Raw genomic sequence first — 16,382 nt, 5'->3', positions numbered from 1 at the left:
TATATATATATAATGTGAAAGTATGTATTGCTTATAATTATATAACACATATAAGATATACATGTGATATATAATTATATATTATACGTGTGTGTTATCACATTTGATCCTCACAATGACCTGGTGCTTTTTTCATCCTCCATTTTCCAGATGAGGCACTGACATTGAGAGACTCTAAATGGCTTGCCCAGTTTTCCACAGTAGTAATTGTTTGAGGTAAGATTTAAATTCAACACTACTTGAGTCAAGTCTAATCCTCCATAAATAGTGTCACTTCATTGCCTAATTAGTACCTAGGTGACTTCTTTCAGCTTCATTTCTAATCTATAATAGACAGTGATATCCCTAATTTACTAGTTTCTAATAAGGAACAAAGGAGAGGAAAAAAACCCATAAATCCAATCTTTATGAGCCTTATAAATATTAGCTTTTATTATTGACATTAATAATTAGAAAGAAGATGGACAGTTCCATTTCCGGAACAAAATACAAATGCTTAACAATAATTGCTTAAAGTTATAAAGCACCTGAAAAATGCTTCTATGGCACTTGGCATTATTTCATGTTTGAGCCTAATAACAATCTCAAGAGGTAGGTATTACAAGTATCACTATTCCCATTTTATAGAAAAAGATGAGGTTCAAATTGGCTCTTCCAGTGCCATATTCATGGTTAACATAGCTGGTATCCATGCCATAGGTTCACCATCACTGCCCTAGCCCAAACTGAGACCATATACAGGAGACCAGGGAAGTCACGCCAGAGTGTCAGGTAATTAAGAAAGAAGTTAGTACCAAAGAATGTTACAGAGCAAAGGGAGCTTTCAATATGTCTGGAACATACATTTTTGATGGTATCTTGGGGACTATCAGGGACCATAGTTTTAATAAGCATTTTGATGGAAAGCACTCTTCTTAGAGCTTTGAGCCACATTTGTTGGCTTACTGCTACTCTTAATGAGTGTTATATAAATGATTTTTAATAAACTATGGAAATTGCCTCTAATAAGTACTCATTATAAAATTATAAGTTAATAAGAAGCTTGATTTGTAGAATGGTAGCCTACCTCTTTGAATTTATCCATGAACTATTTCTAAAAGGAACATACAGATTGGTTATGTGCTATGGAGAAGGGTTGGTGGATTGAGCAACCTATAATTTATAATATTGAGGCACGTAAATCTAGGAGACCTATTAATTCTGACATGTGGTGACAATAATATGGGCCAGAAAGAAATGATTTGAGAGGCATATTCTCTGATTCTTCAGATCCTCTCTGAATAAAAACTTTCAAAGAAAAGTTAATGGGAAGGAGAAGGACCATCACTTATCTGCCTCCTTAGTTGCTCAGGACTGTTCTGCATAAAGAAACCTTATTGACAATGTGATTAGAAAGCTCCCAATGGACCACTTTGCCCAATGAAATATTCAGCAGTAATGTGATACTTGAGAGAAGGATTTCTCTGAGCTTTTTTTCATTCTCTCTCTCTCTCTCTCTCTCTTTTAAGAAATAACAAATATACAATAGCTATTAAGTATTTTGATAATGGTGAAAATGATCATGCTCCCTCAGATTTCTATTTTTGTGAACCTGAAAAGTCACTTATTTTTTCATAGTCTTGGGTTGCTCTCTATAAAATGAAGAGAATAATAGCTGTATACAACTATATAATGCTTCTATACCTAAGGAATATCACTTCACTTTGGACAATATGTTGAGTTTTTTTTTTTTATTATTTTAACTTGAATGGTCTACAGATATTTTAAAGCTTCTACTAGGATGACTTTATCAACTGAGATCATTTATAGTAAGTCCTTTGCAAATCATAAAGCAGAAAAGAAATAGATACTATAATAATATGACTAATAGAAAGAGTAAACAATAGGCACATATTATTTAATATTTAAAAATCCCATTACAAAAATATTTTCATTTGATGTAATTGCTAAAAATATTCATATCAGTCTTTTACCTATACGAAAAGAGAGGTAATATGGAACAAGTGAATTAGGAATCAAATGTCCTGATTTAAATACTAATCCTTGCCATTTGTTATCTATACCATGTTGGACAAGCCAGTTCCATTCTCTATTTATCAATATCCTCATCTGTAAAATGAAGGAATGGAACTAAATGGCTTCAGAGTTCACTGTTAGCTATAATCCTAGGATGGTAGAGAGGTCAAGTAACTAGCCTGGGTATACAACTGCTAGAATGTGAGGCGTGATTGAAACTCAGGTCCACCCAACTCCCAGTCTACTACTCCAATTACTCCCACAGTATTTTCTATGTGATATAGTCCTACTATGAATATAGGTTTTAGAAATAGATTTTCCCTAGTTTTATTTTATTTTTTTAAATTAAGTTGTAATTTAATTGGGGTATATACTCCCAGTGAAGAAACTAGTTCTATCTATTTAGACTATCAACTTCTCAGTAATATGTTGTCTTAACTTTTGTTCTCCCAAACTATAGTTAAGTTTTTAAGTTATATAAATTTTTAAGTTCTCTCCAGACTTTAATGACTCTGGATGGGAGTGAGACTGACATCTTTACATAATTCTGCCTCACATAAATCCCGTTTTTCAGCAGGTCAAGACATCACCTATCACATCATGATGTCATTGGTCCTCTTTCAAGATAAAAGACAAACTATAAGAGTTGCTTGGGGCATTGAAGAGTTAAGTGACTTAATCTTACAGACATACATTGGAGATATTATTTCATAGACAATATGCGTCAGAGGTCAACTAGAACCCAGGTCTTTTTTATCTCAAATAATGAATCTGTTATATTATGTAGCCTTTCATACTTAGCTTAGATAAGGAGGAAACAAGATAAAGGACACTTGTAAAATAACCATATGCTAATACTGGAGGCAGGTGAAGGCTCAGAAAAGGTTTACAAAAAAAAAAAAAAAAATGACTCCCAGGAGCAAGATACTCTCCTTTAAATGGCTAGAAACTATGGAGATTTCGGTTACACCTGGTTTTGGGGTCAGGAAATCAGAGTTTAATTTCCAAAACCTGGATCTTTTGGGGGTAAAAAAAGAAAAAAAAAAGAAAGCTAAAAGCTGAGCTTGTTAACTTCCCCCAGTACTTAACTCCTTCTCACAAATCTGGAGTACTAGGCTATGAGATAGTAGTTTGTGGGAGTGGGTGTGTGGGGGGAGTGCCTCACCAAGTGAAGCCCTGAGGGCTGGCTGATTTTTGCTAAAAAAAAATAAAAATCAAACAAACAAACAAGCAAAACCTGCTAACAGGCAGCAGCAAGCAATGGCCAGTTACACAGCTATTCTCAGTTTAAGGGAAAAGGCATTAGAACTCACCCATCCATGCATCACTCTTGGAGAATCAGTGGTGGTCAGGAGACAACAGAAGCAGAGCTTATCCATATCTGTAGAAGCAAGGGGGCTTCCAAACTGCTTTACAGTATCAGACCAAGGACTGTAGCTGTGAGGCTAATCTGCCCTTTTGTCTATTTCAAACAGATCTATAGACTTAGAGCAGTAAGTGGGAGTTCCAAACTCCAGACTTAGCTCCTAAAAAAACTTACCTAAGGATAGTTTTAGAGAGAGTAAAAAGTGAAGAAAGTGAAGAGAATGAGAGTATTCCTCAAACCTTCATGTTCAGCCAAATTGTAAGAGTTCAAAAGGGTGGTCGCCAAATTATAATAATTACAATTAAATTATAAGGCTGTTAGTAGCTTTATTATAGCAAAGTGGAGAGAGAGTTAATAGAGGGAAATGTAGAAAGCAGGTAGAGAATTGCCTACCTAGCCTATCACCCTAGAGTCTGCTCTGATGAAATGAAATTGGCCTCTGACAAAGTTCCAATCTCCAGTCTGAAGAGCTTGGCAGTCTCTTCAGAAAGAGTCCTCAGAGTAAGTGTCTCCCTTCAGGTCCAAGTTACCAACACAGGAATACGAATCCGGGTCCAAGAGTCCCTTCGGCAAGGGCCGCCAGCGCAAGAAAGAGGGAGAGTCCCTTTAGAAGCCAAATGGGCAGCAGAATGTTCTTTGAACAAGGGCCACCAGAGCAAAAGAGGTTGAGCAGTCCTGGGTCCCTGCTTATACACAGTTTTCTCTACCCATTGGCTCTCCATGTCACTTCTCAGAAACTTATTATAGTTCCTTAATTTGTCTGGAACTGCCAAGGGGGTCAGTGTTGTGGGATTAATTTCCTGTTTCTGAGGGTGTGAACTTTCTTTCTCTGTACTTGTAATCAATGATAAAGGACCTTCAAGTTCCTGATTGATTAAATTACAAGGGAGGGAAATTCCAAGTCCCTGATTGATTAAGTTAAAACAAAGGCAGTGTTAATTCCCTTTTCACAAAACTATTTTGTTCAGTCATTTCAGTCATGTCCAACTTCCTGACCACATATTTTGGATGGGTTCTTGGCATACATATTGCAGTCGTTTGCCATTTCCTTCACCAGTTCATTTTATAGATGAGGAACTGAGGCAAGCAGATTTGCCCAGGGTCACACAGCTAGTCAGTGGGTGAGTTCGGATTTGAACTCAAGCTGTCTTCATGCTTCCAGACCCAGTGTTCTAACAACCATATCCCCTAGCTGCCCAATGAAACAATGGCCTAGAGCAATAAAACTTCATAGTGGATAACTATTTGGAAGTGATTCTTATGTTCTTTCTATTTAAATTTTAACTGTATATTCTGTCTTTAATCTGACACTGTACATAAAAGGGGCCATCTCCTAAGGCTCAGGGTCTTTGGTCTTGACCAGACTCTGGCTTTATTGTGATACAGGCCCTCTCTCAATAAACTATTTTTGGCTTGGAGACTTTGTTTCCCTTATTGGCATTTCTGCTGATTGATAATTTTCTCCATATGATCTATGGAGTATTCTTTGAGATTGCAAGTAATATCCTTCAAATAAGTAAGTAAAACAAACAAACAAACAAAAGAAACAAACAAAGAAAGGCCTGCATGATAATTAAAGGGAACTGTGTGGATTACAAAACAAGTCCTCTGATTTCATATTCAGAATTTTTCCAGAATAATACATCTAAACTAGCCCAGAACCAAAAGTACAGAGCCCTTGAAATTCTTAGTGAAGTCTTACTATATAATTTATATGTTTTTTTGCAATGAATTAAAAGTTTCTCCATGGATATCCATCTATTTTATTTAAAAAATAACTTCAGTGAAATTAGAGGGAAAAGTACCTCATTCCAAATGGCTGTGTGTATATTTTGATTTCTAATGATTTCTAACCCAGATACAAATGTATATATTCTACTTTTTTTGAATCCACTGTGAGGCTTCAGGAAAATAAAGTTGAATGGTTGAGGAAAATTGCCTTTTGTTCTTCTAGAGACTGATCGTTTTTGTTAGGATTTCCAGATATTTCAAGTTCATCTCTCTACAGGCATGGATGAAAAATAGAACTCTTGAAAAAAGCATGAGTGAATTAATTCATTCTCTATAAATTGTGAACAACAAATTAATTCATAGAAAAAAAAGGATTAGGCAGATTAATAAATCACCAAAAAAAGGACAAGTAGGAGATGTTGGAGAAATAGCTTTATAGTTTATAGTTAGAAGCTTGATTTATATAGTTTTCACTCCCATTCCCCTCTTTTCAGGCTCCCTCTTTATGTAAGTGTGTGCTCTGGCACTGGTAGGTAGAGAAACCTACTTTAGTTGGTCTGAGAATATAGTCTGCTAGTCTCCACTTGAAAATCTTCACTAATCTAGGAAACCATAGCCTCTAGTTGTAAGAATCATTCTTAGACTGGAGGAAGGAAAGAAAGAAAGAAGGAAGGAATGAAGGAAGGAAGGAAGGAAGGAAGGAAGGAAGGAAGGAAGGAAGGAAGGAAGGAAGGAAGGGAGGGAGGGAGGGAGGGAGGGAGGAATAAATTATTAAGTACCTGTTATGTACCAGGCACTTTGCTAAATGCTTTACAAATATTATCCCATATGATCCGTACATTACCCTATGCATTGGTGGTATTATTATCCTCATTTTATAGTTGAAAAAATGAACAGTGACTAAAAAGAGGTTAAATTATACAGCAATTTTAAGTGTCTGATGCTGAATTTGAACTCATCTTCTGGTCTATAAGCCTATTGCTTCATCCACTGGGACACCTAGCTACCTCTATCACTACTACGTAGTACTTAGATGACTCTTAGACTCAGGGGAGATCTTGGCTGGAATTCCAGGTCTGATTATTAGCTGTGTTGGACAAGTCACTTAACTTGACTGAGGCTCGGACACTTTATTAGTAAAATCTAGATTAACAATATTTGCAAAATTTATCTGAGGAGCTGGGGTAAGGTGTAGTGGGAGAATGCAAGTGGATTTAAGGAAAGAATTTGTAAACCTTACAGCAGGATAAAATGTAAGTCACCTTTTTTGTTGTTCTTATTATAAGGGAATAATTCACCTCCTGGGTGCCAAACTAGTGAGTTTCTCTGAATTTTCACTTAGGCCAGTCTTTGGATCAGTGACAGGGAATCCCCAATCCTTTACCAAAGTCATTCTACCTTTAGAAGATTGTTATGGGTGCCACTGTTACATCCAGTCATTGAGAGTACCCTGTCATTTCCACTTTTCACAAAATGGTAATGGAGGATAGATGGAGTACTGATTTATGACAATAGCCCTTGAAATTAATCTAATTTAGTTATTTCCTGCTGGTGAAAAGTATGGATGACTTCTAAGGACCTCCTATAAATACACACATGTTGCTGAAACTCCAATAAAAAAATTGCATATGAATATTATTGAAATAGATCTGCTCTTAAAATTCTTCCAACTCTTGCCCAGACTTCAGCAAGCACAATTTTGTGTTTGTTTTACACTGGTTTTGAAGAGGGAATCCATAAACTCTACTACTTGTGACCCACTTGGAGAAGGATTTTATTTCAGGCACTGATCTGTGCCATGCTGAGCTTCAAAAAACCCCCAAAATCCCTGAAAAAAAACTTGCTCATTTCATCTTAAGGGCTACCATACAGGGAGCCGACAGTCCCATTAATCAGAGCAAGGCCACCAAGGTTTTGATTTATTTTGTTTAATATTAAGTTGTATCGTTGAAGGAAACATTGATTTTTTTTCTTCCTGAATGAGTTTCTTTCCTCTTCTAAAAGTCCTGGTTTACTAATGATGCTGAAATGGCTTTAAGGGATTCAAACTGAGTTATTACCCCTTTGTCTCAGCAAAAACTGAGCGTATAGATCTCTCACTCACCACAGGAATATATTTGCAGCTCAGGTTAAATAAATTCAAGCTCTTTTGTCTCAAAGCTCAGAGAACGCAGTGTTGACTCAGGACTGCATTCTATTATTGTACGCTAAGAAAAGTCAGGTCAGCTACAATGCGTATAAGGCATAAAGTGCAAGACTACTGGGATGGGGTGACCAGCTTTAGGTGATCTCTGTACAATTGACCCATGCTAACACATTCTATTCCAACTCAGTGCTCATTTTTGAAGTGCTTACTCTGTGCAAAATCAGATTTTTTTTGCTCAATGAGTTCACACACACACACACACACACACACACACACACACACACACACACACACACACAGTTACTAGATCACATCAATGCTGATGTTAGAGAAAGTACTCCAGTGTGAAAAGGATCCTGAAATGATTCTCAGTGGAGGCAGCATCTGAGTTGAATCTTGAATGAAAATAAGGAATCTTGGAAGAGAATATGCAAGGAAATACAATACAGGTATAGAGCATGATGTTACTAATTCACTGTGGCAGACATTGGAGAATCATCATGAAGCCTCTAGGACATTTCTACATGGCAAAATCATTAAATATCTATTGTATCATTTTCTTTTAAAAATCAATATGTACACTTACAATCAGGAAATCAAATATGCCTCTTTTAACAAGATCACAAAATGGTCAGTTGTTATTTATATTTAAGTTATTCATATATTCAGGTATAAGTTCCCAATTAAATAGAAGCGTACAGAGTCAGTTTATCAGTTTGTACCTAAAGGACCTGAATTTCAGATGGTAAATGACCTAGACTCAAAGTCAAGAAAGGAAGAGAGCAGCCTGAATGGCATTTGGGAAATGATATGGCAATGTTAGCCATCCCAAGCTGCTCCTAGGCACAAGAGAAAAGGAACCCGTTGCTAACAGTGCTTTCTGGCAGACCTCATATGGTTTTTTGGATCTGGATCATGGAAGATCACAGTCCCCAAAGCATCATATTCAAATGAGATGCTAATGATTTGAAAAAAGAACTGGATCACGTGTAGCATCTTGGTAAAGGTAATGAATAGTGAGGGTAAAAGTTGTTCATCCAGGGTAGTCTGTGGAAGGAAAAAGAACCCTGAATTTGAAGTCAGAGGACATGAATATGAATTCCCAATCTGCCATTTTCTCATTTTAGGTCCTTGGTCTTTAGTTTCATGAGTTATAAAAGGGGTAGTGTGGGCTACATGATTTCTGTTTTCTTCTGAACTATGATGATATCAATGATCAGAAAAGGATGCAGCATGTATGTGTGTGTGTGTGTTTGTATGTCTATGTATATGTGTGTAATAGATTGAAGATCTATATTGAAATCTGTGAAATATTAGAGGGACCAGAGAAAAGAAAGCCTTTTTGGCACATGGAGTAAATCTCATAGGGATGATTCCTGGATAGACAGAAATAAATATTGCATAAGATAAGGAGTACCTGGGGTCCAACTTTAACCACAGAAGTAGTGTTTAGCCTCACTGAAATAAGGAATCCATATATCGAAGTATATTGCTCATAAAACTGGTCATATTTGCAATAAGTACATAATTCCTGGGTGAAACTCCAGAGACCTAAACAGTAGACCTGAGTTGTATCTTATAGTTGTATCAATAGGCTTGAGTTGTATCAATAGACTTGAGTTGTATCTATTCTTTGAGAGTAAGATATTTGTAGAATACCATGTAGCAAGATTGGGGTTTTCATTAATGATTCAAAAAATATTATGACATTGTGAGTGATGCCCTGATCTCCATCCAACCTAAAAAGATGTTGGTGAAAGTTTCCAAGGCATTGAGTAGGATGTCTTTCGAGTCTATATGGGATGAAAGGCATGAAATTGCCATGGATAAGATCTAAATTTCAATTTTCAACAGCAAAGGGATCCAATGACATGATGAATCTTTTATAAATACAGAATTATGACAGCAGCATTCAGTGGTTGAAAAATGAATAAACTTTGTACTATGCCTCACTTATACCCAAAGGACTGTAGATATCAAGCTATTGCTGTTATATTATTGGGGCTTTGTTCAAAATTGAATATTTTAATGTTTTCCACTTACCCTGACTTGTCCGACATAAGCATTGGCTTCTTCTTCAATCACAGATAAGTTTCTTGGCAGATAGGGATCAAAAGTTGGAGCGTTGTCATTTACATCTGTCACTACAATGTTCACAGTGGCTGTTGAAGTCTGAAAGAAAATGGGTATGTAAAAGCTGATTATTTTTCATCACGAAATCAACTGAGAGCAGACACAGAAGAGAGGGTACCATATAGAAGCAGTAATTATGATAAGTGGCATACATATGAATATGTAAATTATGTTTTAATTTTATCCTTTTGACCCCAGGATTGAATTATTAAGATCTCATTAGCCACATTTTATAGATGAGGAAACTGAGTTTCTTTGAAGTGAAGTAAATTGATCAAGACCACATAACTATTAAGTGTCAGAGGCAGGATTCAAACCCAGTTCTCTTCCAGTCTACTTCTAACACTTTCTTCACAATAAAAAAGTCCTCTTGGACAAATAAGTAGCTCTGAAATCAGTAACATTATGTTCCGGTCTAAATTCTACCCTTTACTATTCTGAGTAAGTCACTTCTTCATTTTTCCTCTCTGATTATGGGAATTTTCATAATATTCAATATGCTTAACTGGAAAAGCCCTTTTAGGTCATCTAGACCGATCATCTCAATTTACAGATGAGTATACTGAGGCCCAGAAGCACAAAATAACTTGTCAAGGTTATGCAGAAAGTAAAGTGATTTCAGAGTTCTTCCTTTTCAAAGAATCACACTGCCTCCTGGTGAAAGAACTAAATGATTTTTCATTTCAAGTATGCCTTGAGCTTTCCATCCTCATATATTGTCTCTATGGATTGGTTGATTGAATTAATTCTTGCCTTTGTCCCTGTAGATTCCCTGTTACTCAAAGTAGTATATCTCCATCTATTCCCCTTGTTACTTATGTTTGGAAAAACAAAGGTTTATAATTTGCAACCATCTTTTTTCCTTTAAAAATGATGAAAAGTGCAAATGGTGATATTAGAATGTAAAAGGCATCTAGAAATGTCAAGCACCTCCCAGAGGCATTTTTTCAGAAACTGCTTTCACCTTTATGGAGACCACAGGGTGAGGCTTCTCATTTATAGTTCAGCAAACAATTCTCTCTCTTTCCCTCAGTCTCTCTCTCTCTCTCTCTAANTATAGTTCAGCAAACAATTCTCTCTCTTTCCCTCAGTCTCTCTCTCTCTCTCTCTAACTCTCTCTGTGTGTCTCTCTCTGTCTCTCTGTCTCCTATCACCCCCTTTGTTTTTTCTTCAATTTCAACCTATAAAATAAGAAATTGGTAACATCACAGGGTCCTTACTAAGGTTAGCAAGGTGAAGCCAGTGCTTGGATAATGTCCTGCTCATGCATTGTTGCTATACTGCATGGAAACCAAGAAGCTGGGTATCCAATTGTGGTTGTTATAATGCCACGTTTTCCTAGAACCATGCTTCCACAAGTTGTAAGTAGAAATATGATCTTTGATCTGAGGCAGTTGATTTTTGGGTTAAGAGATGATGTTGCCATAGGAAGGCAAAGAGACCATGGGAGCAACAGTACCTAGAGAGTGGATTCCACTCCTTTGCTCAGGTTATATTTCTGAGGTCCCAGATGATATACACATGATATCACCTACCAAATAGGATGCTCTTTCTCTGCTGCTGGAGATCCCCCTGTGAGAACCAACTCTTCAGCGATGTAGGGAGGTAGATTGTGGGGAGGAACCTTTCCAGAAATAATAGCCAAGTCCATCCCTATAGTAATTGTTGCTCTTTTTTTCTCCTCCATTTCCCATCTGCCCAAACCAGTGAACTATCAGAATGGATCTTAGCCTATTTAGTTTTGTCAGTTATCTGACCATATTACTGCTCCTCTTTTCCTGGAGTGATTAAAATTCACTACTTGAGATACTTAAGAGTTGGAATTGAAATTAACTTGAGATAGTCTGGAGTATTCTGACACTAAAAGGGCAATGGACTCATATGCTCTTTATAATTTCCTAGCAGTGATCAACTTAGATTTCCCCTTTCTCCTCCCTTCCCCTCTTCTCAGCTATCCCTCCCTTTCTCTTTGCTTTCTTCTCTTCTTTATTTTCCCCTTTTACTTCATGTTTCTTTCTTCCTTTGATTTCTTTTTTCTTCCCTTCTTTTCTTCCTTCCTTCTTTATTTTTTCTTTCCCTCTTTCTACCATGGTGTGGCAGAGGAGGACAAGAAGACTATTATATTAATGTTTTACTCCTTAGAGTTTAAAGTTCCATTTACCCATGCCTTCATTAAGACTAATTTGAATATCAATGCCATTTTAACCAAATAGCATATGTGTGGAGGCAAAGGCCAAAAATATTTTTTATCATATATTCCATTAATTACAGAATTGACAGGGTTATTTTTATGACTTTGTAAATATTTATGTAAAGGTGATTTAATTATTCCTCTACTGGGGTAATTTTTTTTTTGAGTTACAGCTATCCCTCACTACATCATGATTCATTTATTGCGGCTTCACTGCATTGTAAGTTATATATATAAAATTCTGTATAAGGGAGTTTTTGCTAAATTACAGGACCAACACAGAGCTGTGTTCTGTATCCTGGGTGCTGATTGGTTCAGTATTTATAAGCATGTGGGAAAGGTTAATAAGAGTGTAGAAAAGGTTTATAGGAGAGTGGGAATGGTTTATAAAGCCTTAAAATATATATAAATAATAAAATAAATATAACATTCCTACTTCACAGATTTTCACCTATCACGAGAATCTCTGGGAAGTAACTCCTGTGGTAGGTGAGGGACCACTGTATATGAATTTAAATTATGTTCCTCTAAACACATCCTTCAGAAAGGTTCACTTACTCTTTGTTCATTGTAGACTTGTTCATTCTTTGTTTTTGTTTTTTAAGAGGATCAATGATATCATGAGGGTGATATCTTGACTTGTGCATGAATTGGATTTATATGAGGCAGTTTTGCAAAAGCACCTACCTCTCTCTTCCTAAGTCATCAAAGCCCATGGGCAAAACAAAAATGAAGATGACAAATGCTAGCCTGGGATGCAATGGATTTTGTTGGCATTTGTCAATGTGTGACCAAGTTCCAAGTGCTCCACAGTGCCTGCATTAGTCACTTTCATGGCTGTTGGAACAAATTGTTCTCATCTACCCATTCAGCAGGAGGAGGTTGTCACATGCTTTGAGTGGACATCCCCTTAACTCATCAATGTATTTGTGGCTTGTCAGTTGCCTTCAATCTGGTTTAGCCTGTCTTCTGAGATAGTTTTGCTGTGGTGTGGTCAATGCATACACTACAGCTTCTTAGAATCACAGGAGAGAGTTGGGGTGAGAAGTGGACATCAAAGGTGAATGAGCAGCCCTGGAAAGGGTTGAGGGCCCTCTCACCAGATGTTCTAGTCCTCCAAGTACATATTATACACACTACATGTAGAGTAACTAAATGAAAGAGTCCCCCTTACCTTTTATAGGGCACTAGAAAACTCGTGCACTCTAAAGCAAATACAAAACTCTTTTCCAAAAATTTCTAAATAGTTTATACCTTCTATACCCAATATCCCAATACTGGCCAATGAGGTTAATGACCAAAAAATTACTCATTTTTTACAGTCTTTTCACCATAGTATTTTATGTAGTGCCAGAAAACTAGAAACACTGTGGATGTCCAATGATTAGAAAATAACTGAACAAATTGTGGTAGAGAAATGACATATCACAAGAAAATTAAGTTAAGAGGATTTCCACTAAACCAAGGAAGCTTTGTATGAACTGGTATAGAACAATACAAGTAGAATCAAGAGAAGAACAAACGGAACTCCTCTAATCCCAGTTAGTTTAACAACCCTAAAAGGCAGCTGAACTCTTATCCACTGTTATCATCAATTCTGGTCTGCAAACACAAATGATGAAGCAGATCTCTGTTCTTCAGCACAATAATGGTATAGAATGTGGCTTGGGTCACCTGACATGCTCTCTTATTGGTTGGGTTTGTTTAACCATTAATTTTCTTACAAGGACAGTTTTAACAGGAGAACTAGATCAGGAGACAAGTAGGATATAAAAATGAAAAATGTAGTAAAATAGTTTTAAATACATTCCCTCCTCCACCACTCCCCACCCAGGAAAGAGAAAGAAAAACATTTCTCCATTTCTTTGTATAAAGATAGTATTTTTTTCCTTTGTGGTGATGAAGCTATGATACAAGCCCCCTTTATTTTTGTTTCTGGTGGTAATTGTTACGAACAATATTCATTCTATGTTATTATTTGAAAGAGGAGACATACTGAATGTATAAAATATCCTTCCACAGGACTTCAATGAACTATCACAGTTGCATGCCTGTGTCCTACATTCAACCTTAGTGAGGCAAAGAGAATTAAACCCAAATAATAATTGGGGTTCACTCGCTGCCAGAATAGAGTAGAACAATCTGTCCTCCTGCTTTGGTACATCTGGCTGGCAGCATAAGGGGATTGACAACAGGGCACTTCGGTATTGTTTTATGTACCTCAGAAAATGTTTGTGGCTGAGTTTATCGAAAACAAATCTTTGTAACGTTCATTTAAATTCTGGTGAATTAACAGAGACCACCAGGAATTACAGCAACGCATAAAAGATGAAGGCAGAATGAATGCAGCAGTTGAAACATTTTCAAAGCAATTAGGCACAACAGGAACAAAACCAAAATACATGAATTTCCTGCCTTTTTAGCAAAGTTGATAAGGTATCAAATTATGAATCACAGAGACTAGAAAATACATATCTTGACTTCTTTTCCAGTAATTTTCTTTTTTATAGCAAAGAACTCATTAATAAAGGAAACTAATAAGATACAGACATGAAAGGATGTTAGGATTGCATTCTGGTTGGAAACTTGGGGAATGAAAGTGTATGTATGTAAATCAATTACTAGCAAGGAATGTAAAATTCAGGATCACCAGGAGACATTCCACATGATATGCACACCTGCTGGTCTCCTCAGGGTTTATTACCAGTTCAACTGAAGAGTCTATGGGCCAATGTCCAAATCTTAAATCAATTTAAGTCAACACAAACCTTATTGAATAACTGTCAATTTGTTAAATTCTAATCTCTACAGAGATTATTACCAGTTCTTCACCCCATTACACACACATCATTCCAGACAAATGTAGGTCTTGTTTATTTGCCACAATTGGGAACTGACTGGCAATCTCATAAGATCAGCTACCGAAAAAGCTACTGTGGCTATCAACAAGAGCAGAATTACCCTAAATTTAAGATTTATAAATACTTAGCGCTGAATACCTCCTCCCCATACACACACATATACATACACACTATCACATAGTAATAACAACAGCACATTTCAGTATTATTTCTTTTACTCCAGAAAATGTTTGTGGCTGAGTTATTGAGAACAGATCTTTGTCAACATCCATCTGAATTCTAGTGAATCAACAGAGACTAGTAGGAATTACAGCAATGCCTAAAAGATGTAGGCAGGGAAAATGCAGCAGCTGAAAGATTTTCACACCAATTAGGTACAAAAGAACAAAAAAAACAATAACACGTGAATCCCATGTCTCTTGTGTGTATACAAAGAAACACATACTCTTTCATACACAAAGCATGTAAACATGTACATACTAAAGATTATATTTTAATTTGCATATGAATATTGATATGTGTGGAAGAAGAAAGAGAAGGAGAAGGAGAAGGAGAAGAAGGAGGAGGAGGAGAAGGAGAAGAAGGAGAAGGGGAAGAAAAGAGGAATAAGAGGAGGAAAAGAAGGAGAAAGAGGAGGTAGAAAAGAGAGGATGGGCTTAGGGACTATTAATCTCAAATATAGCCTACATAGGGTGATCACTTTTCATCCTACTTTTGGATTTATTATCACATTCATTCTCATTATCTATAGTTTTAGTGCTCTAAAGACATTATTTAATAATCTAGGGGGGAAAAACAACAACTATTTTCCCATAAATAGTTGCTTATCTCACTACATATTAAATCATAATTTTTTTATTTCTGAAACCATGTTGCCATTTGGAACTCAGAATAGTAGTTAAAGGCACTGAGGTTATGCTACATTATCATGAATATAAGCCACATTTTTATTCTTAATGTATCATGTTAGGCTAATGAATATATCTCCCTTCACATAGAATGTCAGAGGCTACTGAGGCATCAATTACCAAGTATTTAAGAATATTTTTAGGTGTATACTAGAAGTACATCATCAGTTATTCCTGGACCATTTGTAATGGTGTAAAGTCTCTGGAGCTTACCTCTAAGGCAACACATATATTCTTAATTATACCACCACATATACTGCCCTGGAGGTGATAGAATAATATACTAAGGGATGAAGATAATGATGATGATGATGATGATGATGATGATGATGTTGATGATGGTGCTGGTGGTGATAAAGATAATGATAAAGATGACACCCAAAAATGATATGAAAATGCAATCACAGGTCTTGAGAACCCTAAACCTCCTAATCTTACACAGTCTAGGTTCAGTCCTGGATTCTGACCCAAGGAGAGCCAATTTCTCTTTTTGGCTCACTGCCATAGTCCCAAAGTCTTATTCTAACCAAAATCCCCAAACAATGCTAAGGCACATCTTGTGTCTAAATTTTCCCAAAGGTTGGTAAAGGAATCCTTGACACCTACGTGTTCTGTCAATACACATTTTATAAGCATGCGGTATGGGATGGATTTTATTTCATCCCATAGATGAAAATGCATAAGATGTTAAGAACCAGAGACCATAAACAATATTGGAACAAAGCAATATCACAACCCTTCAACTCACTCTGAAATGGAATTGAACTTGCGACTACAAGTCTTCTGAATTTTGGCGAGTAACTTTTTCATACAGTGTCTTGTTTCCCTGGCAAGTAAACATATTTTGGGAGTTGCTGAATAGTAACCTCCTCATTGTACTGACAGAACAACAAATTAATATTGATTTACAAGGAGGAAGGTGCAAAGGGACTTTGCAGACCTGAATTCATTTTAATAACTATTATAATATAATTAGTTTCTATTGTAACCCTATTTTATCTTATGTCTTTAAAATATACTGTGAAAGGGT

At 36.4% G+C, this 16,382-nt stretch overlaps 1 protein-coding gene across 1 annotated transcript in view; it reads right to left on the bottom strand.

Annotated features, from left to right (window-relative positions):
• The window catches only part of PCDH15 (protocadherin related 15), a 660,961-nt gene that overhangs the window by 285,047 nt on the left and 359,532 nt on the right, over positions 1-16,382 (bottom strand). Inside the window, exon 16 of the mRNA XM_044660331.1 lies at positions 9,303-9,431. Coding sequence (XP_044516266.1) covers positions 9,303-9,431 — 129 coding nt within the window. The remainder of the gene's footprint in view (positions 1-9,302; positions 9,432-16,382) is intronic.

The sequence above is a fragment of the Gracilinanus agilis genome, chromosome 2 (genome assembly GCF_016433145.1).
Source record: "Gracilinanus agilis isolate LMUSP501 chromosome 2, AgileGrace, whole genome shotgun sequence".
Lineage (NCBI taxonomy): Eukaryota > Metazoa > Chordata > Mammalia > Didelphimorphia > Didelphidae > Gracilinanus > Gracilinanus agilis.
This window is presented reverse-complemented; position numbering and strand designations above follow the sequence as displayed.